At 39.5% G+C, this 27,495-nt stretch overlaps 1 protein-coding gene across 3 annotated transcripts in view; it reads right to left on the bottom strand.

Annotated features, from left to right (window-relative positions):
* The window catches only part of FAM13C (family with sequence similarity 13 member C), a 54,932-nt gene that overhangs the window by 8,765 nt on the left and 18,672 nt on the right, over nt 1–27,495 (bottom strand). For 2 of the 3 annotated variants that reach the window (XM_075154279.1, XM_075154281.1), the window contains exons 5-10: nt 24,215–24,278; nt 16,684–16,834; nt 10,757–10,967; nt 9,661–9,799; nt 8,163–8,244; nt 5,541–5,752 (exon numbers count right to left, since the gene is read on the bottom strand). In XM_075154279.1, the coding sequence (XP_075010380.1) occupies nt 5,541–5,752; nt 8,163–8,244; nt 9,661–9,799; nt 10,757–10,967; nt 16,684–16,834; nt 24,215–24,278 (859 nt within the window). Of the gene's footprint in view, nt 1–5,540; nt 5,753–8,162; nt 8,245–9,660; nt 9,800–10,756; nt 10,968–16,239; nt 16,306–16,683; nt 16,835–24,214; nt 24,279–27,495 lie in introns of all 3 variants that reach the window. The other variant, XM_075154278.1, reaches the window with a different exon arrangement.

Raw genomic sequence — 27,495 nt, 5'->3', positions numbered from 1 at the left:
AAGATTATGAGTCAGGATTTCATGACAAGGGTACAGGTAGGTATCTGTTTAATAATCTATTCTCCCCAGATAAACATTAATAATGAATTCTGCTTCTGTCCACACTGAGGTCAACGGGGACTTGGCAAGAACAGAGTTCAAATTCACATGACTGAAGTTTTAAATGAATCAAAGTACATGTCACCTTCTCAAGGCCTAATGCAAAGCCGATGAGAGCAAGGAGATACTTCTACTGATGAGAGTAGGTGTTAGGTTAGGCCTTTACCAGTGGAAGATACACCGTATTTACTTTGTCTGGCCAAAGCAGAGTCTTTGTGGCCTGAACTTGTGCTCGCTCTTCTAGAGAAAGATGGGTGAGTGAAAATGTACTGAAAGGCTGGAATGTTATTTTTCTTAACGTCATTATTTAAAGATCTAATACTTGATTGCCTTGATTTCTTTCAAAATCACTATTCTACGAAAGCAATTTAACAAGCTTAAAGTCAGGAAGCAGTATTAGACAGAACACTATATCCTTATCTGGAAAGTTTCCAAGGGTACAAACTTCGGTCTTGGTCAATAAGGCAAGAATCTTCATGTGTTGCTCAATCAGAGCCTGCATCTGAAAAATTTTTCTGGGAATACCAGTTGACAGAAAGTCTAAACAGGCAGAGGTTTTTGCTTGAATATCACAGCCAAATGGCATGGACATGGGGTATATCTCATGGGTTGGGTTTTGGAAAGGCGGGCTCACAAAAAATGACTGCAGCAGCTGCGTAGAAGGTGTTGGCATTGAGGTCCCACAGATATCAGTGCAGTACTTTCCTAGAACATTTTCCAATGTTTAGGTAACATTTATGGACAGTCATTGTAACTGAAAAAAACTTGCAAAAATGTGAGAGGACATTTCTCAACTTTTTAATTATTCATTAAGAAAAATAGACTTGCCTTGGCTGGTAGGGGATGAAGAACAGAAAGCTTCAGCTGTGCAAACACAACACATTTACAGAGTGGAATGATAGATTCACAATGAAATCCCTAAATATCCAAACATTGTGATACCATGGTTAACACCCCATAAATGCTCTGCATATTAGAAAAAGGTGCTATCTGTAAAATGAAACGGAAGAATAATCTGATCAGCCAGCAGGAAATTACGGCTGGACAGTATGCATCTGTAGAACCGCTACGGGGAACCTGCAGAAAGAGCAGCCCTTTACTGACAATGGGAATGGAGGTGGGCGTTCTTCCTCAGTCACGGTTCTTGCTCCGCTGGGCTGAACACCTAACACTAGCAGCTTATTTCTGTTCAAAAATCACAGTATGAATCACTGGTACCAGAAAGATGAATGTTGATTTTTCAATGATGCGATTTGTCAGTGTTGGTGATATACCAATATATGTATAGGTGTCTGCTGCAGGGAATACACTATTTAACTGGTATTTCTGTCCTGCTCTCCCTTTCCCCCTCTTTCCAAGAAGATCTGCTCCTGACACTTGCGTATTTTCATCTGGGTCGGAACAGCAAGCACGTGAAGCTAATGTAATTTTCCACAGTCTCTGCCAGATGTCGACAGATCTGTATGAATTAGGGCCAAGAGTTCGGAGGTTTGGAGAAGAGCTCATCCACCACAATGAAGTAATGTGAAGAATGATGGAGTTGCCGGGGGGAGGGGGCCTTTCTGCAGAAAGTCGATGACTAGGTTTTTGGAGAACTATTTTTAATAATTAGCCTCTACTTTTTGAAAATATATGAAGCCCTGAAGAAGTAATGCTCTTCTAATATCAAAGGGGTGCCTTGCTACTAACTTCAGCAGGAGCAAAACCTTTTTTGTTTGCTGCCCAAATGCAAAAACGGTGCAGAACCACTAATCATATTTTGCCTTAAAGGTCTGCATGAATTAATCACTCCAAAATTATCTGTCATTCATGTTAAGAGAAGAGCTGCTAACTAGAATGTGGGAGTATTATAAAGTAGCTAATTGGTTTACTTATTGCTAGTTCTGCAATTAATACAAGGTTAATTCTTTCAAAAACTATTAAGCCTGCAGCAGCTGAATGGTTAGGAGGAAACAGGGAGTGATCATTAATATTGATTTTACACATGAGAAACAATCTCAAGGGGGTTTAGCATTTGGGCCTATTTCATTAGCTCATTTTATTAGCAATCTCAAGACAGGTTTGTATTCAGCTAAGTTCGAAATGGCTGATAATTTCAAAATCAGAGAAGGCAGGTGGAATCACAAACTACAGAATTGTCTGAGACGTCTTAGGACTGTAGGCTGCATACAGCAGCATGAAATTCAATGCTAATTGAATAAAAACACAAGGAAAAGATGAACTGAAGCGGGTCAATAATGAGAGGACAGATACATAAATGTAACCAGTCTGAAAAAAGCCATAGGGGGCAGACTGCAAATCTTCAAACTAAACATAAGGCAAAAGTTGTTTGTTGCATATAAAGAAAGAAAAAGGAGACTACATGTAAAGCTAAGGTAGTAGTTTGGTTTTCATAACTTGGGACAAAGGCACATAAAATATTGTGTGCAGTTGTCTTCCTCACTAGTAAGTTCCCTGAATGCTTACGCCTTTTAAGCTCACTGCTGTTTTTCCAGACAGAAGATACAGGCTCTGAGGACAGACGATACGACAGCCAGATTGGGCCTGGCTGGGGCCTTTCGCTCTCAGACGCAGCCCTTTGTTTCCATGCAGGCCCCGGGTTCCCAGGGCCTGCTAAGCCTGCCACCTGGGGATGTGTGGTGGCTCATTACACAGCAGCATTTAACACAAAAATTGTAAGAAAAATTTTAAAGGCAGGCAACAAGTGACATTGCACATCCATAGAACGATGCCAGTTTACTTCAGCCAAGGGTCAGGCCACGTCTGACTGTAGCCCCACCATGAAAGGCCGCATTTGCTGGTGAACCACAGCTGGGCACCGCAGGGCTGTGCCCCTCCTCGCTATGACCGAGGCAGCAATTACATCCCCGGCCATTAAACGTTCGCATTGGTTTAGAAGTCAGGAGTTGGGATCTGGGTTTGGGGTCTTGGTATTTGGTGGTTTTTTGAGTAATATGATTCAAATTATGTCTATTTGCCTTTTGGCTCCTGAACTCTTACATTCATGGTCTTAATCTTTTTTTCCTGAAACCCTGTACCTAAAAATGAGGTGAACTGTTAAATAAATCACCAGCTCCCAGCACAAGCAGCTAGTGCCACAAATAGTAATAGGTGGCCATCCCTTTTTGAGTTACTGAATCATTCACAGGCCAATCCCAATTTTCTCTAAGACTTCTCATTCAGTAACTTTACTCACAGGCTTTTTTGTGGGAGGGGTGTTTTGTTCTGAAAACCACATTCTGCCATTTCATATTCAGATCTTATGGCTTTAGACATACTGGGTGGTTCAGGATTTTACTCTGCACCTCTCCTAAGGACCCTCATTCTCTCATTTGTATTTCAGCAGGGCCTTAGAGGCTTTCCACAGTTGAACTTCAGGGGAGAACTCAGCAGGCTTTTATGGAAACACTATCCTTACCCAAAAGAACTATATTTTGAAAAAAGAAACATTTAGCCACTATTAGTTTACTATTAATCTAGCTCAGATTCTGCTACAGAATCTAAATGTTATATGTAAAATAAAATGTTGCACATAAAAAATATCTACAGTAACACCAAAGTTGCATGTAGCTGAAATGAGGCCTTTGATCTTTGCTGTAACCAGCAGACATCTTTGATTCATTTCACATCATCAGTGCTCATTCTCCCCCAAAAGTTCAGGATAACTCATAATCAAAAAACAATCATTTTTAATGTTATACTTAAGGATCTACTAAAATGTATCATTTTGAAATGGATCAATTTGACTTCATATCACTTCTTTTCAAGCCTCTGTTCCATAGCAGTTTCGTATAACTATTATCAAACACCTTTGCTAACAAACAGACAGTTCTTTCAACACAAGTTGTCTCTACAAGAATACAAGAAGAAAACAAATAAGATCTTTTAAAAAAAATTCAAAAATATTGCCTTGTGCAATTTACATTACAGAATTCTCTAGGAGAATATTTCAAACCAGCACTGCCATTGCACAGATTTAGGAGGTTGTCTCTTGGAAAATAAGAAGTCGTCCAATTAATCGAAAAATGAGTGGGACAGAGACCCACACACAAGTTACTCTTATAAGAGAGTTTTTCTGGACAAGAATTCCTCACTGACATCTGGTTTGGTGTCATCTGATCTCACTCCTTGCATAATAAAAAAAAATGTAACAACTGAAAATATTATCATGCAGTCTGCACTGTTGGGATTTTAGGACTATATACAGAACAGCATGGTTTTGTTGTCATCTTTTGTTTTCTTACAAAGGAGTTCTGGTTATGAAACACTTTTTCCATTTCAGGTTTTTAAAAAAAAAGTTTATAAAAAGAAACAATTGCAAAATCAGTCATGTATGCAGAGCTCAAGATCTCAGAAGCACAGCATCATTATGCACAGTCCTAGTTTTTATACCGTAACTAGTTGTTTAAGAGCCGAGAATAGAAACAAAACAAAACATTAAAAATTATCTCTGTTGGGTACTTTCTGCTAGTGAAATCCACCCAGAATAATTTCTTAGCTTTCGCATGGTTCTCACTCCTCCTTGTCCCCCTCACCCCCTCCCCTTTTTCGTTCATCAGCCAGAGTCTAAATATTACTGTCAACATTTAGATTTTAGGTACCTTTGAGGGCAGAATTTATTGTCTTGCTTGGCTGTATAGCAGCAGGGATAGCAACACCACTGACAGCAAAAATAGCCCCCAAAAGAAGTATTTTTATGGACAATATGTATTGAACTGAACAACAGCTTCAGACAGACCCTATAACGTGCCAGTAGTGTGGAGGTACAGCAGAATTTTAAAATACGTACTAGTTTAAAAACAAAAATAAATTGCAGTGCCAAGCAAGCGTGTTTCATGGAATATTGCTCCTAAATTTAGAAGAGTAATTGAGAACGTGGAAGAGCAGAGGCAGTCAGCACAAGTAAATGTACAAGATCAGAAGAGCAAAGCAGTCTGGATGGTTGTGTTATCCATGCGATCTTAGCGCAGTGCTATCGACTGGGCAGAGGCTTTCAGCATTTCTCAGGTGAGAGGGGACCTTTATTGCCAGAATAACTTCAGGAACGTTTTTAGTCACACAGTTTCTGTGGACTCAAGATAGGATTGCTTTTGCTGTTACCATCTTCGATACACTGGAATATGCGCTTCCTGCGCACACAACCTCAAGTAGGCAGGTTTCAGCAGTGCCTGGCAAACAGTTTTATACATGCATGTCTGAGCTAAAAGCACTTAGCACTATTTGAAAAAACCTTCTGCACCTCTTCTTCTGTGCAACTCTCCACAGAAAAGTCACTTCAGAAAACTGCACTAGAGCTCCCATCTTGTTAGAGAGAAAATGCACTGCAGTGCCAGAAGACACAGGATGCACACCCACCAGCATACCCTGAGACAGCTACACACTAATTAATATCTGCCTCAGATGATAATGTTCTGAAAGAAACAACCATACTTGTTAAATACCTTAATAGTCTCCGGAAGGTTGAAGTGTTGTCTTTTCTCCTTTAATCGTCTCAATACGCTATCCACGGTTTCTTCTACTGAGGGAGCTGGTTCCATGCTTGTGGCCTCCTGTGTCCCAGCCTCTTTAGAGGTTCCAGTGCTTTCGGAATGACCATTTCTTTGGGGTGCTCTAGGGGTACAGTTTTGCTCTTCTGACATTCTGAGTTTCAGCTCTGAAAGGCAAATTACTCGACAAGTAAATAGATTAGAAACAATTGCAAAGAAGTTTCCTCTGACACTACAAGAAAAAAAAAATCCCTATTTCTTGCATACAATTAGTATCATACACAGTTGTGTAGGAAGGTAAGTCGGCTTCACTTCAACATGTAACATCTTTATCTGATTAAAGCGAAATCCAATGGTCAAGGGATGAGATGTGTCCAGGCCAATGAAACTTATAGCACATAGGTACTTCTCTTTTTCCTCCAAGCCCATCTTTGACACAAAAGGTGTTACCATGGGTGAGGACTGAAGAGGCACTGGGTTAAAGAGTGGGGTCTGGGTAGGAATCAGTGCAGAATTGCAGTGGGAGTGAGGTTAGGAAAGGGGCTTAAATGGACGAACATCACTGGAGAGTATTTGTGGGAGGTTTGGTGTGGGTGGAATATGGAAGCAGAGCTCGCTCTCTCTCTTCTCCTCACTAAACCCATGCACTCTCAAGTGATCTGATGTCTGGATAAGTAAGAACATGTCCAAGCCTGCTGTGGGAATTGTTGTCTAAGGATGCAGTCCTTCACAAACGCTTTCCTGGACAAGAGGCAGTGTCTCTGCCCCACTCTCACCCCAGCTGTGCTTGCCTGCCGTCCCGTGCTGCTGCACAAGTGAGGAGGAGAGCAAAGGCCCTCCTCTAAGAAGGGCTGGGCAGGCTAAGCTGTGCTACAGAGCCCAACCTGCCAGGCTGCTGGAGCCAGGTACTCCAGGTCTGCATAACCAGCCCCACTTTTCTCTAGTGCAATTTAAACCATAGCCCTCCCTTCCAGAAGCTGCATTGCCATCCCAGCCAGGCTGCTGAGCTGGTCCTCACAAGGAGCATCAGCCACTTTGCTTAAATGACTTCCCTGGCAGAAGAGCACCAGAGCAACCCAGCAGAAGACATATAGGTTACAGTGTGTCCTAGCTTCACAGTCAGCAACCTGCCTGGATGCAATAAAGTATGTAAGGATATTAGCTTGACACCAAGCCAAAGACCCTACAGCTCTAGGGACCTGCACAGAGCAACAAGGAAATTGAATTAAGGTCTGAATTAGCTCCCGTAAAACGAGGCTTTGTTCCTAGAGTATGCCTGGCTGGTGAAGGACCTTCGGCAAGGCAGGAGATTGATGGCTCCAAATGTGTTAGATTTATTGAATCTAACATGCAGAAACAGTAACATAATTTTTAGCTGTGACAGTCTGAGGATACAGGCCAGTTTGTAGGGAAAAATAGTAATTTTTATTAAACTCATAGAGTTAGGAAGGATTGTCAAGCCTTACGAACTTGAAGGACCTACAAGCACTTGAGTGGTTTTCTATTTCAGTTGCACCTGTCTCATGAACCTCATGAATCTTGCTTCACTTAAAAGCAGTGTCATTATTCAAGATAATAAAATCAAGGGTGTTCACAGGATCAAGGCATTTTGGGTGTGAAGGTGAGGCTGATCTATGAAAGCTAGACTCCCCTCTGGCTAGCTGAAGCAATGATTGAGTCAGAGAGAGAATTTTCAGAAAGTTAACTATGTAGTTTGGTCATTTCCTCTCATTTACCCTTCCTGGATTTGTAGCACAAGGTTCAAGGTGGGGTGGGGGGAGGGGAAATCTAGTAATTATGCAGCCTAGTATTTAAGGGAGAAATTTCCAGAAGAAATTTACTGAAAGATAAGTTTCTAATTCTTTATTTACCACAATCACACCCTCTATATCTATATTCTTAACTATATGCAAAATAAGAGATGAAACATAATACTACAATTTAATTAGTAGTGAGAATCCATTTATAATGGGAAAAAAAAGTTTTAGATAAATTCTAAATAATCTTAAGAAACAAAAAATCAATCAGTCCTGGCTACATTCTCCCTGGGGACAAACATGTGATACACCCACAGACATTAATGGAGTGGTATGCAGACAGTCAAGGGCAAAACTTGACCCTCAAGACCAAATCTAATATCTGGGAAAGATCCATTTCTATGATCAAAAAAATAAAAGCTTTAGAGTTGTGTAACCTCAGTCCTAAAGAAACATTTTGCATGTACATTTGTCCTATTACAAAGACAGTTTTAACTTTGCAATTCTGTATTTCAGACACTCATAAAAACATTCAGCCTAACATTGCCTTTTGCATGAATGTTTTTCAGTTATGCAGGAGGGATGAGGTCTTTTTCCCCTTCCCCTTTTTAGCCTTGTTATGAGGGTTGAACTGGCTTACTTTAATCCCTGCTTTCAGGAATCAAGGCAAGTCGTTTGTTGTCATTGGGAGACTTATTCCCACGCACTAGTGAAAAATAAGCAGAGCACTGAGGTTAGAAAACTAGCTCTAAAATATTCCAGGTACACTCATACTTCCAAAAGCTTCAACAATAAAGTGAAATGACACACTATTATGTACCTTTGAGCTGCTTACGACCTTTGGCCAAATCATTCATCCATTTCAGAACTTCAGGATTGGAAGTCTTGTCACCATGTGAAGGCTGAATGTAAAGAAAAAAGGAAGAATAAAAAAGAAGGAATTGATGGTTATACAATCAAACAGATAAAAACCTATTTTAGCACAGTGTGCTAAAAACTGTCCGTAGTTCCAACTGCACTATATCATAGTGTCATGCAGAGCATTTGGCTTGATCATGGTAATAATTTACCATGCCTTATCTCTCCCCATTGTGGCACAGTGCTACATGGATCTGAGTATTTTGGCTCTGAACCTAAAAAAAACATTTAAGTCCGTGACTAATTGGATAAGTAATCTCAGTGACTTGAAAAGGACCTAATGTTAGTCAAGTTCCTAAGTGATTTCCAGGATGGTAACCGAAGCACTCTGTCCCTTGCAGGGATAAGCCCTTACTGCTTTAAGACAGGGATTCTCTTAGGAAACAGGACTTTAAACTTTTCAACCAAACTGCTTAACTAATCAAATGACAAAATCCTGTGCAACAGAGTGATTTCAAAAGCAACAAACAACAAAAGTTTTGTATATCAGTTCTTTCTTTGCATTTAGAAATTGCCTCCGAATTAAAATCAATTTATACTGTATCCTCAAAACTCAGATATTTAAAATGGCAAAACAGTTTTGCAAAATTAAACCTCTGAAATAAATTCTTTTCTGGTCACAGTGTGATGACTGTTTAAGTATGGAATTTTACTCCTAAGAGTATGTGATGACCATAGGGCAGTACAATTCACAAATGCACGTTTAAGTTTGCAGTCATTGATGAGATTACAAGGTAATATAGAATTCGCTGAATTTCCATTTTAATGTAGTCATAAAATATCACAAACTTCCCTGTTTCATATTGTACACATCCTTAGCATGGCGGATGTTTTGATATGTTTATACCGCACAACTCCCCTTACAGAAACTAGCTCAATAGAGCGATGATCTTGCATACGCTGCACAGAGCACACCATTGACCTCAAACAACCCCCCACCAGCAACACACCACCATTTTTATTTCTCTAATTTCTGCCATCAGCTTCTATAGAGCCCTATGCTTTGGAGGTTTACAGGAGTCTGCCTGAATGAAGGAATCTGCACAGCAGAGCAACAGCTTCCAAGCAAATTACTTCTACAAAGTAAATAAGTAGCTTTTCATCTTTTGAATCATTTTGGTTCACAAGCCTGTCAGCTGTGTTTCACTGATTCACACTTCTCGCACATCTAGAAGATGGATATTTTGCAACAAAGGTAATCCAAAGAAAATGCAAATTAGAGTCTCAGAACTCCTGCATACACTGAAAGATGATAAAAAGATATTCCCTCATTGATGATTTTCCTATTTCATTTTACCAAAAATATCCTTTTTCCTACTGTTTTGCATAAGTTTAAATACACTGGGATTCTTGCTTCCCTCTTGTAGTATTTCCCTTTATCTTTTCAATTATTATCTTACCAGGTATTTTTTTTCTTGTTCAAACTTTTCTTCATACTTCCTAATCTTTCTCTTGAGACTCTGAAGATGCTTGGTAAGTTGTGCTACTGTTTGTGGTTCTTTGCACTCTTCACAGTTACATCTAGAAGAACTTCTTGGCCTGCAAAAGCCGAAAGCATAGTAGCTGGCTCAAAGAACTGGCTATAATGGACCGTGCCTTGTTTCAGGCACACTTAACGCTTTCCTAGCGCTTCAGAATTTGCAGCTAGGTTCTTTCACAGGATAGAGATAGTTTAGTTTTACAAAGTAAGCATAAAATAATAGCTTTTGCTTGAAGGTACCCTTAGGGTATAGTAATGAGTTCACCATCTGTCTTTCACTCTCTCTTTTCTTTTTAATTAATTGTGGGATTTCTGAATATTTTTCAAAAGTTTAATCTAGTAGGTCACAACCTGATCCAGTATTTACATTTAACACCTGCATCTTACGTCCTCCCACCGTAACGGGAGACTGTAACGACATGATTTGTAAAGGTAAACTCAGGGAGTTTTTTATTACTGGGAATAAACATTATCATTTTGAAGGCAGTTTAGTTTCTGATTTTTTACAATTTCAAATCAATAGATCTGATTATTATTCATATGCAGCTGGCAGCTATGTATATAAGCTCTTAAGAAAATTTGGTTTCTGTCTGAAACTCACAGCTTGGTTTCTGGAGATCACATACATGGACTGTTCATATGTTCTATGACACTCTTATATGTAGTGAATGACTCAAGCTATAGTTCTATTAATTACAGCTGAAATTTTTAGTATTATACCTTGATAGCCCTCTTTAACTATGTTCACTCATCAGACTAATTACTAACTAACATTCAAAACTGTCCTTGCTAACTATAATTAACAAAGACTTCAAATAATATTGTACTGTGTTATTACTGAAAAAATGCTAGAACCTATTTCTGGTATTGCAAATTAACCATGTCAAAATATGCTACAATATGAAAAATTCTTGTTTATGACATAAGAGTAACTGAAAAAAACCACAAAGAGTCAAAGATCGTGGATTGTACAAAAGTTATTTAAAATATCTAAGAATTAAAATATATTTTCTTACATCATGAAAGGTTGAGCACTTGGTGGAGAAGGGGCAGACTCTGTGTCTAGATTAAATCTCTGGCTTTGGCTAAAGATAGAGCAGCGTGGTGACAAAAGAGGATTGTCTCCATCCGTAATGTGATACAGCAGTCGGCTGGTCCCTAGGGAGTGATGTTCTTGTGGGCTGCTGTCCATGTCATTCTGCCAGTCTCTGTGGGCTGGCACAGGCTCTAGAAAGAAATCATAAACCAATATGGACGGAGGGTCATGCAAAAGATGTTTAGCTACCTAGATAAATACAAATCTCTACTTACAAACGTATTCAAAGCATAAGTATTCAAAATAAACAGCAAATAGTTCAGTAAAGTATCACATGCAGGATGAACATAATACTGAGGATGAGAAAAGATAAAGGACAGTTACTGGCTTAACATAAAGCATTTTTGATTTCCACAGACGAAGGTAGGTATGTGTGTTTGTAAACTCTGAAGTATGATACAAAGATGGAGAGTTTCCCAGAATAATAACATTAATTATATTTTCATAGATCTGTTTGCTTTTGAAAGCCACATTCCTGAAGAAGACGACGAATGTACAAAACAAGTTTAATTTTGCGATCTAACATTTAGTCCCTTGGTCAAGAGAAAGGCAGATCAAAATATAATACGTCCTGATGCTAAGAACCTCCGGTGTTGCTTGCAGTATCCTGCAGAATTTCATTAAGGTTTGAAGTAACATACACATGGGTCTAAAGAACACAAGATACGAAAATAACAACAACAACTAATAACATTCAAGGTAGTGATTCAAGGTAGTGTGCAGTGACTGCTACCTGGAGGAGTCATGCTTACGATACTATCTTAATATTTTCTTTGACTATAAATGGAAACCTCGCCTCAGGTGCCTCAAAAGGTAAAATTTGTTTTATAGAGATGGCCAAGATAGAAGTCAGAATTATTTATTCTGGATTGAAAAAGTAGGAATTGGTGAACTTCATCACTCTGATTCTGTTTATGGATAACATGGAAAATAATGGGCACATTACAGAGCCTACCTCCAGGGAATACCAAGAGTTCATCTTCCCTTTGCTGTACCTGGGTTCCTTAATGGGAAGAACCATTGAATCGTCTTCCTTAACCTCAGTGGGCAAAATGGGTGAGGATGATCTAGCCTAGTCGATATTTTTGCTATCAGGTGGGTGATTGTGCTTTAAAGTAGACTATATTTTTAGGGAGAAACTCCATGCCCTTATAAAAGCTTTCCCCAAAAAACCAGTTAACGTATGTTAAGCAAAGAATGTGCTCTGTCTCAGGTTCCCCTACATCAGTTTCCATAGTACATAGTATTTTGCACCAGCTACGTTATTTTTTTCCTCTAAAACCATATATATATATATGGCCTTTGGATTCATAGCAATTATTTTCTGTTTCCAGGCAGCATGCGTGTTATTTCTAATCAGTATTATATTTGCAATATAGCATGCATTCTAATACATTTCACAGAATCTTTTTGTTCAATGAAAGCCTAAAACTGCACAGAAAAACAACTGTACGTGGGTTTACTCACAGAAGAGCAGGCAGGTTTAGAAAAGTTCTTTCACCTTCACTTTCTTTCCATTTTCTCCTTTGTACCTGGGACGTGACATTCCCATGGTGAGTGGGTATTTCCTTCAGGATTTTAATGGAACCTTTGTAATACATTTTATTTGACCTCTGCCCAACAGACACTGAAGCTACAAATCCCAGTTGCTGCACTGGGACAGGGGGACAAACCAGCTCTGAATGGTACCCTTCACAGAAAGCAACTATTGATTTCAAAAATTATAGTTACAATAGCCTAAAGTATCATTTTATCAGGCACTATGCAACTGTTTTTGTTCTACAGACAACAAAAAAATCCAATTGTATATTGTATAATCACAGTTTAGTCTGTCATGCAAAAGTTACACATGAGTTTAGTATCTATAAGTTCATCCACTCTAACAGCACCATCAATTGTAATTATGTTAAGCATTTTCACAATGAGGCAACGTAGTTGATATTATTAATTCTAACCTAGCATCTTTCCTCTAAGTACTTCATATTCTGTAGGTCAAACTCAACTCTCCAAGACACCACCAAATACCCAAAACTTCTAAATCGTGTATGAGATTCAAATCCTCCCATAGAGAGATCCAGCAAGGCATCTGCGAGAAGCGAGGGTAGAGCATCGTACCGGTCTTGGGAAATTATGTACACGGGCAACATACAGTGATAAAGGCGGGAATAAATGTTGTTCTGCAAACAAAAGTGTCTCTTTCTGGCAAGTAATCTTTCCTTACCCTGTAAGACTTAAAAAATTTACTAGTTTTGGTTGGGTTTTGGTTTGTGTGGTTTTTTTTTTTTAACTTCTGAAAAACAGTATTGTCAATGAGAAGAAACTGGCTTCCTTCCTGTTATTTCACCATCTTTGAACTTCAAGAAACATATAATCACTGTGAATTAGGTTGACTAAGAATAGTTTCACTATTTCTCATGCTCTGTTATTAAAAGGAATCAATTTTTTATAGTCATATTAAGTAGCAGTCTCTTCACTGTGAAAGGAAAATGATGTTATAAAAAAATCAGCCAGTCTGTGTATGATAGGTGCAGGAAAAAAGTTTGCAACATTTGAACTCTGATTTGCTGTGGGCCTAGAAGTACTCCTCTTGCAGGAGGCAGTCTGTACTGCTGATAAACTATATGGTCACAGACATTTGCTCCTTTTCACATTTACAACCAGGCAATTTTACTAGGCCCAACCCAGTCTCAGAAATGGAAGAAAAGTACACATTTGAGACTAAACACTCCTGGAAGATAAATGCAAAGGACAAGTGGCTGGAGCAGCCCCAGTGTAAAACCAAACACACAGAGCTGCAGAGTTCAAGGAGGTTTTTTATTCAGCTAATAAATGAAAGGAAGACAACCTGCACACCAGGTGAATTTGGGAGTATTTCCCAAAGGCCAGGGCTCTTCCGTTTCCTCGGCACCAGGGCTTCCCGACAGCATTGCTCCACTAAAGCTCGCAACTTTGCAAAATGGTGCAACTTTGTTAGGCCCCCAAGAAAGGTTTAAGTCCCAACCCTACCACAGATGCATTAAACTACTCCCTACTGTCCAGAAGTGGTCAGCAAGTCACTCAAACTGATTCATTTATGTGGCACAACTACTATAATAGTGGAACATCTCAGGATGACGACAAGTTATAATCAACACCATTTTTAATTACAACTTAGGGCCATCATCCTGATTCTAGTTCTGCATAGAGCCTAAACAAGATACTAAGCATTATCCCAAGAGTAGCCCATGAACTGACCAAACATCTACCTGTGTTCATGTGTCTGATGTAATTTTAGCCTCTATTTTTGCCAAAACTGGGAACTAAAGCCACCTCTAGCCAAGCCAGTAAGTTGCCTCCAGCTTAGGACTGACAAGAGCTTACCACAGGACTTAAAGCCAAGATCTAGTATCTTATAATATGCAGTATGATTCATAATGTGGATTTCAATCACATGACAACGTCATATGGTACAAGTCTGTATTCCTGCATGTGATATTCTTTAAGTAGAACAACAATACACTGAAAGCTGTCGTATATAAAAAAAAATATGCAGATGTAACGTGTGCATCCCTCAAGACGTTACATCCATGAATGCCAGTATCATAATTTTAAATTTAAAAGACATTTAGAACATCTTGTAGTTAAGTTCAGCTGGTCACTGCTCAAGTCACATATTTGATGTATACTCGTATCCAAAAGCTATAAAAATAACTCAAAGCTATAAAAATAACTCTTTTTTTCCCTTAAAAAAAACTAGCTTAATACCCCTTTGCAATTCTTTATGGTCTCATTTTGCCAGCTTTAATTCAAGTTTTTTCATATTCAAAATTGCTCAGAGATAAGAGTTACTGTTCACCCCTTAAAATTTCCATCCTGAAATACCCTGTCATTTCACTAGATTGTTCTAGCTTCACTCACCATACATATAATGTATTTTTTTCTAATTTTTGTTGACTGGGATGTGAAACAAAAGAAATTAAATAGACTACATAATCATGTTTATTTTAAAAATAATACATTTGTACATTGTTAATATTAAAATTTTTATTGCGTGATTCACCGAGCAAAGGCTAATAACTAGAGACGTAGTACATACGGCACAGCCTCTAAAAACTCTGTTCCTAGCCTGGTACAAATCTCTGGACTTCCATCCAAGTTCGAGCTGAAATAGCCAATAGTCCCATGTGAAAACTGTACCTAAGCTGAATGTATTAGAAGATTTCAGTAGTAATTTAAGAGACAGAATTAGGACTAGCTCTATCTATGCAAAATGGCAAGTTATTAAAAAAACCCGCAAACCACAAAGCAGATGTTAGCAGGAATAAGTGTACATTAAAATCCATTAAATAGGTACGCTTTAATTAAAGCACAAGTTTGAACTGCTAGAGTGACAGAGCACGCTCTGAAGTGCGTGACAGAAATGCTACATCATCCAATATTTGCCTGTGTAGCTGGAGACAGGCAAATAGGAGCTAGAGAGGGTATCGGAAGTAGGAGTCACTAACAGTATGAATTAAAACAAAATCCAATCAAAACAGCAAAAACAAGCAAAGGAAACAATTATGAACCATCTTAACAATGAATTATGAAACTACCAGAACAAAATAATTCAGTAAACTACTGGAAAAGGAGGAAAAACCCACCTTGCCATAAAGGAAAAGAGTCAGTGCAGGTTTTGGATGGGCTGCAAAATGTCTCTGCCTGTGCAGCACAGATATGAGATCTGTCTCTCCCTCAGATCCACGCCAAGGGACTAGCACCAGTGCAAGTTCCATACCTGTATCCAAGAGCTCTTAAGGTATTTGCCTAGATGGGTTAAAGCAGCCTTTTTTTTTTAGCTAAAACCCAGGATATTTAGTATTTTTTACATTGCTTCAGCTTTATAATAATTTGGATTCTAAATACTATTTTTCTTAATGTGCAATGCAAACCTCAAACTTTAGAATTTCTTAAGCAGAACACTATCATGTGTGATTTTTTTAGGTAAATAACTTACTGTTATTTCTTGCTGAAAATTCTGAGCAAACAGCAAACAGAAATAAGTTGTTCTGAACCCAGCCTTTATTCTGACATAAAACATCAATTGCAAAGGGGTTACTGACATATCTGCCTTAATTTGGACTATACACGGTGAACAATTTAAGTATTTGTGTATTCACGTCACTTGTCTGTGAGATGTATTAGTCATATTGCCTTTGACCTATTTTTCACGAACAGCGATTCCTCTTCTACTGAGCATCACGACTCTGCCAGCCCTGTGAGTACAAGCTATGAATTGATAAAAATAGTGCCAACCCTTAGGGCTGTTTATTTGCAAGGACTGGTTTCCATATTGAGGAAAGAGGGAGAGATAACATACCACAGTTTGCCCAAATGGGTAATAAGGTTCACGAATTATTAAAATCCACATGCTATAAAACTCACCTTCGCTATCTCTCTGCTGATGCATTAAATTAAAATCAATATTAGGAGAAATGAAGTGATATTGCTCTGACAAAAAGAATGACAAAAATAGAATTACATGCTGTGGCAGGTGATCTCACACAATACAGACATAGGAAGTAAAGAGCATAAATTTACGTGAACAAAAAAACCCAGATTAAAACTGAAAAGACAAGAATCAGGATTCTTAAAACCTGTCTGAAAAGCAAGACTCCCCCTCAGAGAAACAGAATGTTATAGCCATTAATTTCCATTCTTTTAACAGGTATCACCCCTTTTTACATTACACAGCATTTGCATCAGGAAATGGTGCTTTGCATTAGCTCTGCACTGTTTCCCAGAGGACTGCAAATCTGATATTAAACTGCAAGTCACAAGGCTTTTTTATAATTCCAGATGAGAACACATCATGACATGATTGCTTACCTCCACAACTGGCCCCATCAGCTTGCACACCAGTTTGGACTGACGAAGGGGCTGGATCCTTGGGTGCCGGCAGCTGAGGAGTTTCTTCCTGGGTTGGCAGAAATGCAGAGCACAGATCGGTTTCAAGGGCTTGTAGCTTCAACAAAGAATTCTGCAGACAAAAGCAGAACATTGGGCTAGATAGAGAACAACAAAATACAGCAATAGCTCTTCAACTCACTGAGCCCATTAGCAGCGCCTGCAAAGGGGTGTTCCACTAGCAGCTCTGAGAGGATGTGCAAGAGAACAAACGTGCACTATTCCACGAGTTTCTTGACTTCTGGTTATTTAAGACCCAATTTACATGGATTATTCATGACACGTGGGAAAGATGACTTCGTCAGCAAAAGACGATTTATTCTAGGAAGCCAAACTGAGACAGTGTCCCTTTTCTTGGTCTTGAAGCAATACACTAAGCAACTATTTCATTCATTGGGCTGACATCACGATCTGATGACATTATGTCCCTCCCCATTTACCATTCATAAAAAAACAAATCTCCCTCTCCAGCCTATTGTGCAGTACACAGCAGTGAACAAAGAGTTACTGAGAATATGCTCCCTCGTGGGATTCTTGGAAGAGATACTTTTTAATTGGCTTTTTTAGAGATACATCTTTATGTAGACATAGCTTTTATGTAGGCTGTTGCTGCTTCTACAGGGCAACCAGATCATTTCCTATCCACTGCAAAGGTAAAATTAACAGATCATTGTCACTTGCTGCAGACAAATCAATCAGGACAAGGCTAGTTATTTATAACATCACTTCCAACTACTGTGTCATGCTTGGTCCATTTCTCATTTGAAGCTTTAATGCTGCATGCAATATTCAGCTGTACAATCTTGCTGTGATGTAAATGCTGTGAAAGCCCTAATCACCATCTGACTGGGCAAAATGAGTCACTACTGATACCCCACGCATTCAGTTCCCCTCTCTCAAGGGAAATACAGCTTGCAACATAAAACAAAATCACACAAGGCTGTCTTAATAATCACACAGATGGCACACACAGAATTATGTGTAAAATGTTAAGTCACTCAAATGGTACATATTTGTGAAGAGCAATTTCTGAAAAAAAAATCTGAGTTGCAACAGAAAAAAAAATTCCGCAAGTTTATATCCTGAAAAGCTCCTCTCCCCATTCTGTCAAAGACCTGAAACCAATTTACTGATTCATTCAGTGAAACAATGAATTTATTTATTGGAATAATTTCCTTTGTGTAACAATATGTCACCTACGTAGTGAATAGTTCAATATGTCTTTGCATTATTTTTATTGTAATAAAGCCCTTTTATAAACCCAAGGATGCCAGTGTTTTTAGGTAAAAAAAAATAAAAAATAAAAAAAGGAAACTAATTTGGCTGAGAACAGCAGGGAAGATTTCAGCCTTAATCCTTTCATTCCTTTTATATAATTCAGGCAGTGAAAAGTGAGCAGAAAGTAGCTCTTTCTAGGAGATACCTCAAAAGAGGGAAGTTTCAAAAAAGCACAAGATCACCAGAACTAGATCCTGCGACCCCCTATGTGTTGTCAGGAGTGCTTCAAAATCCATATCCCGTTCCAAAAAACAGAGAAGTTTACAATCAGACACTTGGACTTTGGCCTCAGAACAGGTCAAAAAGAAAATCCAGCAACAGCTTCCTTCTCCTGGTCCCAGGGAGAACAGGAGCTCTGACCTTTCAGAAGCAGCCTGATACTAGACATGTGAGCAAAGAAATGGCTTGTGTTATACATTTATTTTAGAATTAAGTTCCTCTCATCTGTTGTCAAGATATATTTTGACATCTCATCCTATAATACCAGGAAAGACGTGATTGCAAGATCAAGCACTGATTCATAATGAACTGCCAGATGTAATACTATTTTTAAAAAATATGGCATGATATAGAGTATATGGTTTCTATGATCTGAGGCAGAAGATACTTTTACTATTCCCAGGTACAGGTTGCATTAACAACCTACCATCCTCTGGCCCAGCTGCCATTTGTAAGGATAATTTACTCATCTTGACCAGCAGTGCCTCATCTTCACACCTCAGTTTCTTCAGGACTCTTGAATGATGGGCATCTTTTCCTTGTCACTTATTAACACTGTTTGGTCCAATATTTTACATATATTACTTCAAACTGATCTGGCTCCTTTGACCTGTCTACTAGAAAGAGTATACCAGGTATGCAAATGTCCCCAACATGGGCTGTATCAGTGAAGACCAATATAACGAATTCACTCAGCCTCTCTGTTTGCAGCTGTATCACCTTAGTGCCCATTTTACATGTCAGCCAGCCAGCAGTCGCAGAGATACCCTACATGGCTTCCTGCTTTTGGTGTATTTAGTAGACTTCTTACCATCAATTTGAGCATCTTTTATGAGGCACTTTCAAAGTCTTCTTTAATCCTTTACAGGGCTTTCTTGAATTAGAGACAGAATGATGGAAACCATCTCACCTTCAACAGCTTTCAAGTGGCAGTGAATTTTCCTTGTCAAGGGAAGGGTGCTGACTTGAATCGTACCCATGGCACTCTTTTGGGAAGAGTTTTCATGACATGACAGGCCTCATTTTCCAGTGCCTCTCACCCCAGTTAGACCCAAACGAAGTGGCTGTGGAATTATCACAGCGGACGAGCAGTGTGTTACAGTCATTAATGTCATCTAGCAAAAGACGACTATACCAGTTACAGACCAGTGAGGACTCTGATCCCAGCCCAGACCTTATCACAAGAACTACTGATGGCAAGTAAGGAAAACATAAGCAAACATACCAGAAGAACATACCAACAAGGTAAACATAGGCAAATAACTGACAAATATACCTGACCTTCACAGATTATTACTTCAAGCATTTAACAAAAAAATTTCCAGATCAAGAAAATATATTCACTTTGCATCATTATTTCTTATGATACATTAATATTTATGGCAAATTCAGTATGAAAGCATTCACACGGACTACCTTGATAACATTGTATTTCAGCAATGCTTATGCTGTAATTTACCAGCTGGTTTATATTCAGTAGCTCTAAATGATATTTTTCACCCATCTATGGAAGGTGGGTGGATGACAAATTTCCAGACACTGCCAAATACTAAAAAAATTCATATAATAATAATAATAATAATATAAATACCTTATATGATTTCATGAATGTGCCCTTGACAGGGAATTGATGTAGGGAGAAAAAGAGTAAGTAGCTTTGATCATTTTGATGTTACCAGGGAGACGATGAATCTGGAGTATGCCATCAACCTCGTCTTACTCCTAAAACACAGTTGAGTACTATGATACTGCCACTGTGCACTATACCTGAAAAGCCACCACATATTTATGGGAACACATGTAAGGAGACATAGATTTAAGCAAAGGCCAAGCACAAAGCTGCCCAGGGCCACCAGCTCATGGGCAACAGGAGCATCATAGTAAATGGTAGGGATGACCTTGCTGCCTACCACATGTCCTGTCCTGCCCCTCTCAGAGGGCTGCCTGAAGTACCAGCAATGCCAGAGCAGCTGGGCAGGATCCTGCCAGCCTCAGACCTCCCGCTTTGTGGCAGAAGCAGTACGGCCCCCTGTTTCTGGAACTGCAGCCCAAGCAGAGCAGGAAGGAGCTCTGGGAGGGGACATGGCCACATATCAGCAACTGGCAGCGGGTCCTCTATCCTTGGGCTTGCTGGGGGTAGGCCAACATGCTACCAACCGCCAGCAAAAGGAAGGCAAGAAGAGAGAAGAATAAAGTCTAAGCCCTATCTTCATTGTCTCAAACCTCCCAAGTTCATTTGAGATCTTACTGACCACTTCCAACTTCCCCCTAAGTCTCCAATACTTTCCAGTACCTGTACAGCCCTGATGTGACTGAAGGCATCCTGCCACAGTGGTGGGGATGTGTACTCTTCTGCGCTGCACACGTTCAGCAATACATCTAATCTGGAGATGAACCAGCCTGTGCACGTGCTCCTTAAAAATCTCTCATGGTCCAGACCCGCCCTGGGGGCCCAACTGGGCCATCTCTGCTCTTGGCCATTTAAAAGAAGTTGCAAAACATGTTAGAAGCAAATACAAAGAGCTAAATACATACAGAAGGAAATGTTAGGTTATGGTGGGTACCATCGTAGATTTTAGAAAGCTCTTATATGGAAAATCACTATCACTGAAGTAATTTAAGCTATGGCATATTATATCAGCTACTGATCTCAGTTTAAATACTTCAGATTTGATGCTCATTCCAGCTTTACTCTGGTGCCTAACACTAGTGTTTCTGATGCAGTAACTCCTGATCCATGCTAATGCAAATGAAAGGACATATTAATATTTAAAATGGATCCTTAGGTTTCTTTGGAAAAATAACCATATTGTTGCCTCTTAAGAATAGTATTTTCCAAGTTTGAAAAAGAAGCAATTATAATTGTCCTGGACAAAGGTTTCTCATCTCTTCTTATGTCCTCTTAAAGTAACTGACAATTCAAAGAACTTGAGCTATGCCAATTCCACTAGAAGAAGAAAAAACATCCTGCATTATTCCACATCAAAGCTAATGGAAAAATAAAGACATTTACAGGAAGTCCGAGGAAAACAGAAAGAGAGACAGTGCAGTATTTCTCTCCTATTTGTAATTTTTGCTAATGCTTTAAGAAAACATAGTCATTAAAGTATCATACTCTTGTCTGTGGGAGAGAACACAGTACAAAAAGATTGTTATTTGCAGAGGAAGCTCAGCCTGTAGTAAAGAAACCATCTTTACAAACAAGTAAGCATGTAGATTGTACCCCATTGACCATCTCTCTTTCCATCCAATGATTATTGAAAATCAAGAGTTGAGGCCTTAGGGCAAGGAATTATTGAGATGATAGATAACCTCTTACAGCTAGAGATAAATCCCACACACCTACACTCACACTGCTAAATCCCTTTGGAGAATGGAACGCTGAATGAACCAATACTCCCAATTTATCACCAAAATGCTGTGGCAATGAGTGGGAGGCCCCTGAAACAGCTTATAAACTTTTTCTCAGTAGGTGCCATCAGTAACTCCCTCTCCAGCTGGAGGTCCCTGCATGGGGCCCTGCAGGATCAGCGCCATGTGACACGTTGGTCAGCACGTCCAGAGGGCCATAGCCTGATGGGAGACAATGTGCCAAATGGAGCCTTGCAGCCCTGCACTCTCCCTTATTTCACCAAGAGCTACAGCACTGCCAAACCTGCTAATCAATCTGCATATCCGCAGAGAGCAGATAGCTAACAATGGCCAAAAGAGAGCCACTGCCGTTAGAAATAATTTCTTTCCCTGGAAAAGCATTGCTATTATCAGCATGCTTTGTTTCATCCTTGTGGACATCCTAAGGTAAATTCAAGAACTGAGGGGAGAGGGAAAGGGAATAGGTCTGCCCCGCCCATGGACCCTGCCCGATCTCAGTCTGGAGGCTGACAGGGAGAAGGGAGGAGACGAAAAGCCCAGACTTGGTGCTTTCTGCATAAACTGGAACCACCCCGCCCCGCACACGGTGTTTCTGAATATTAAGGATGCCTGCACCCTGCCCCTGGGCCCGCTCCTGCAGGACAGGAAGGCAGCTTTTCTATTATATCCAGTTTATTGATGGATTTACTGCATTTATGAAATCAGCTAGGGCAGAGAAGGAGAATAATCCAAGCTTTCATTATTTAATTGCCTTCAAAGTGATTCATATAGAAAAGAAACTGAGCTAATATCAACCTGTTCAATTTCTTCACTCTAAGGAAATTAATGCTTTTATATGTCACATTAGAACAGTCACATATAAAAGCATCTCCCTTGCTTTTTAATCTGAGAGTTCAGGTTAAAACAAGATAGGCATATTTTATGTGAACGTAAGTAAATTTCTGCGGTATCTGTTATGGCAGATTTGTGTCTTGAGGCGTACGACATTTTCAGTTCAGAACTTCCTTTATGGGGAACAAACAAGCAACAATAAGATAGAAGACGATATGCCCTGGGTATAATGCCACGGGTGAGCAGTAAGGAAAGACACCACTTTCTCTAATCCAATAAGGGAATTTATTTTCTTATGACACATGTCAATTTGGGTTTGCAGTAGACCTGAGACACAATACAATCTATGATTTTGCAAATGAAAGCACCAGAATGTAACCCTTGCTCATTCTCCATAAATTATTAGCAATTTATTTTAATTTCTGATCTAATTATCTGTTTTAATATCTTACCCTGATTTTATTTATTATAATGTTTTATCTTAACTTTTAAGGAATCCTTTGCAAGAATTTTAAGTGAAAGCTTTGAAGTGGAAGCTTTGGTGGTTATCTGCAATGGGGCTTCTCAAAAGAAACAATAACTTAATGATTTCTCCCAGGGCCTTAATTGGCTAGACAGAGGCTGAGTATACTCCCTTGTATCGGTCATGGAATGTGCCTTACTAGTCAGCATTGAGATTTTCAATAGTGAGCTGCATAGCAATGACACAAATGCACAGGAAATAAAACACTGTAAGGAGAAGCTTAAGTCTGAATTCCTTTAAAAGGACATATTGTGGTTTTCCCCTAATGAAAGTCAGGCATCTATTAATAGACATAGATGTTCTCTGGCTCATTATGGAAACAAAGCTGTTTTTTCCATGGTTTGACAGGAATGGGCTTCCCATCCCCCCAACTCTTTTTTTCCCCCTGCTTCTGTTGTTCTGTTGTCTTGGTCTACACTTACAAATATTGTCTGCTCCTTGTTTAAGTCCAGTATTGTTCAGTGCCCTTGCAGTATACAAGCATACTCAATGCTAGTACGCAGATACCCTTGTTTGTAGGAGATGTGTTATAAGGTTTCCCACTTTGAATAACTGCAAAGCTTGGTTTTGGCCTCCAGTATGTTGCTGGTTGTGAGAATCTAGCCCAGGCTTATCCATTGTTTGACACGATCACACAAACAGCTTCTTTGTGCTCTACTCTCACATCATCCTCCTGGCATAATCCCTGTGAAAACAGCTCTTGTTTCAAGTGTCACAGGTGTTATTTGGCTTTCCTTGCTTCCCCTCTTCACTCCAACCCTTCCCTCCTCCCATCTTACAACAGGAGTACCCTTTAGACTACATTGTACTGTTCATAGTTTATTTATGCAGGATGTAGCAACCTTGAGAACTCCTTATTTTTAAACAAAACATAATTGATAGCTGAACACATTTGAGCTGTAATATGAGGAAAAAATCAAATGTTCTTGAAAGATGGCATTTCACTCAGTCAATATTGAATGTTTAATTCTTTTCTAAGCACAAACAGAAAGCAGCATAAAGTTGGCTTAAAATATTTTTAAAATCTCTTGCTTCTGGCTTTTAAACTATTGTAGCAGTCTCGTATCACGTTTTTAAGCTTTCTTCTAAAAACATGACTAGAACGATTCATTAAAAAGCTAACCTAAGATTCTCAAGTGAATACATTATTCCAAGGCCTTAGAATTAACAAAAACCAAACATCTAATTCAAAATTTGTAACATTATATTTCAATTTTTGGTTAAGCTTACCTCATTTAAGCTGTTAAATTGCTCAGTTGCTTCTTTTGGTGAAATGCATGTGTTCTGATCTATTCTACAAAACAAAACAAGAATTTTCACTCAATAGATTGCTTATCTGTGCTGCAAGTATTTCAAACTTTTCATCATGTCTGTACATAAATTAAAAGTTATGGGATAAAGTTGTTTTATTAAAAAAATAACATTTCTATGAAAGTTACATCTGTATTTTATGCCTCATTCAAAACAACAGTGATTTTACCGGAATCCTAAATAATATATTTAAACTGTGAACGAGGTCCTGGAAACTATGACATTAAAATCCAGCCTCTCTCTGTCACACAGTTCTTCAGAATCAGTTGAAGATCAGATCAGCTCTCAGTATCTCGGTGATCTTGGTTAAAGCCAAGAAAAAGCTCAAACATATGTTTAAATCTAAGCACGATTTGTCCCACATGCTTTAAGTCAGGAACAAGAGTTTTCCTGTATGAAAGCCGTACAAAATAAATCTTTCCATATTTAAATTTGATGGTATTTCAGGCTCCCAATCTTCAACTTTCTGCTTAAGTTCTGTTTTGCAAATTTCACAAAGACCCAAGGGACTCTCATGAGGAGCTGCAAATCCTTTGAGTAAAAGAGATGTCCATATTTTCTAATGAGTGTCACTTTGCAGCCATCAGAGATGTCCATACCTTTGGTTTTCCTTCAGTGTATCACTGCTTCTCCACATGGAAATAGGAAAGGAAGGTCCTGGACCAGCAAGAGGAAAATCTCTTCCCTCTGACTATGGCTAATGAGACAACTGTGCCCCATCCAGGCAGATGTGGTCATGGCAATTTACATTAACAGTCATATATGTATGCTGAGCTGATCTTACTCTATATAGAGAGTTTTGCAGGGTGCTTTTTTGTTTTCACCAAGATTAACTGCTCTGCTAGGCAAATGCAGGTTATCTGATTGTCACCAGGCAACAAGGGCCTTACAATTTAATAACCATGGGTTGGATCCTACTCTCATTAAAAGTCAATCACAAAATATCCATTAACTTCAAAAGCAGCAGGAACAAGCCCTAATTTTCCAACTGTGCTGAGTACATTAAAATTATTTTAAGCCTCAGCTGAAATTTTGAATAATTGCAGGCAACCCTTATTTTGTGTAATGTGCATCATGTAAAATAATGAAAATGGAACTCTCTCTGTGGCTACTACTCAAATATATGTTATATTGTTCTTTATAAAATATGAAAGGCCTGATCCCTCACCCTGCCTATAGACTGGCAACTTTGGCTTTGGCAGCCTTATTCTCTTCTGCATGGCACAGATGACAAAGGTGCAACCCAGTAACATGTACATTTGAAGCTTGTGGACATAACAAAAAAAAAATCTAAATACAAATTTTCATAACAGAGCTCCTACCAGACTTCAAGGGGAAGATCAATTTGCATGAGCAGTGAGCTGTTTAAAAAACAGATCAGAACATGTGAATTATTGAATTATGCATGATATCACTTCTAAACTCGCATAAAATTCAAATAAAACCACATCATTTTAAAAACTAGGAAAAATGTTTAAAGACAGCCTAAGCAAATTCACTTCTTGTTTCTCAGATTAAACCCAGAAAGAAGCATTACATTCCGTGATTTGCAAGTCTCAATCCAGTCCAACCCTGGATTACACTAACCCCATCCTCAGGAGACTTACGTGTTTATGCACCACAATGCCACGTGTGCTCAGTGTCTTGGGCCAATTAATGCATTAGCGATGCCAGGATGAATCCCGGCAAGCAAACCACAGACTGTGTTGTGGGGTGAAACCCCTTTTCCAGATCAACTTTCAGCCCATCCTGGCCCAACACTCCTTCCGTGTCTCCGGGCTAGCAAACAGCTTTACCCTTCCCAGCGTGAGGGTGACCTACCAGGTTAACAGCTCAAAGGGTAGTCTCAGTACCGCGTCAGAGGACTGACTCAGCCTATCCAGAGCTTACATCACATGAGTTCACAGAAAAGCAGACCCCACAATCAGCACACCTCAGTGCCAGGAAAACAAAAAGGTCCTTTCTGAGACCTCCACGAATGGCAAAACCCATAGTCACCACCTTAATACAGGGCTACAGGTGAATGTTTCAAACATGCCCATGAATCCTTACAAAGCACTACAGAACTGCAACAGGCTTTTGGATTAACATAAAGTGCACATTCGCAGTGAAAGAAACAACACTATTAAGGGCCCAAGGCTGTTTGGATGCTTCCTAGGCTACTCCTTGGGCAGTCCCTGATTGCTGGAATAAGCAGCCAGAGAGCCAGTGTAGCAGTGCCTGTCTCATCAATCACAGCAGTTACATAAAGGCTGGCTGTGGATGACCACACTTGTTTTTCTTATTATGAGCGCCTCTCCTACTCACCAGGCACAGTCCTTACTTGGGCTACAGTAAGATGCTGCTTTTTTTTTGCCCCCCCTTCTCTCCCCACCCCGCCTTTTTTCTTTCTTTTTTTTTTTTTTCTTTAAGTGTATTGCAACCCAAGAGCTTGCTCAGGGACTTTCCATGCCTTGATACAAGAAGTATCATTGGAACCATAAACACCAGTATCTTAATATCAAGATTCCTGAAGAAACAGTTCTTAGGAACTGGTCAATCATTTCCCAGCAAAGCAATGTTTCATCAGCAAATCCTGATTTGCTGACAGAGAGCTATTTGTAGACACATACTGGTCGTGATGAATTTTCACCAGGTCTGAGACAGGACTCGGAGGGAATCTGGCCAAGTTTTCTCCCTGCTCGCCTGGCCACCTGTGCGGGAACGCAGCCTCACAAGCTCTGCCTCACCCGCGCGGGCCCGCCATATGGCACGGGGACATCAGCACTTCCGCAGCTTCCCTGCTCCCTCCCACGCATCCCTGAGTTGTAACTGTTCAGCAGAAAACGTGGAAACTACAAGAGTCCCCACCTGAATTGCACTCTCAAAAGCCACTCGCCTTGAAAAATTAAATACTGAAAACCTCACTAGAGCTTGATCTCCCTCATGGGAAGCACAGAAATTCTGGGACACTCTGGCTGAGCCCAAGATCCAGGGCAGCCCAGGACTCCCAGCATTTCCAGTTTTCCTGGAGAACAGTCATAGGTCTGACAGCAACTGCCACCCTACAGCCTCTGCAACCCAGGGACCAGCTGAGTCCTACTAAATGAAATCATTCCACTCCCATTTTATTTGGGCAATGGGGAAGAGGGGTAACTTTCAGGAATTTTTCTTGGGCATAAAACTTAAAAAACCCCAAAGTATAGTTCCCACACTGACTT

The sequence above is a fragment of the Calonectris borealis genome, chromosome 7 (genome assembly GCF_964195595.1).
Source record: "Calonectris borealis chromosome 7, bCalBor7.hap1.2, whole genome shotgun sequence".
Lineage (NCBI taxonomy): Eukaryota > Metazoa > Chordata > Aves > Procellariiformes > Procellariidae > Calonectris > Calonectris borealis.
Note: the sequence above shows the minus strand (reverse complement) of the source record. Positions and strands in the feature narration are given on the sequence as shown.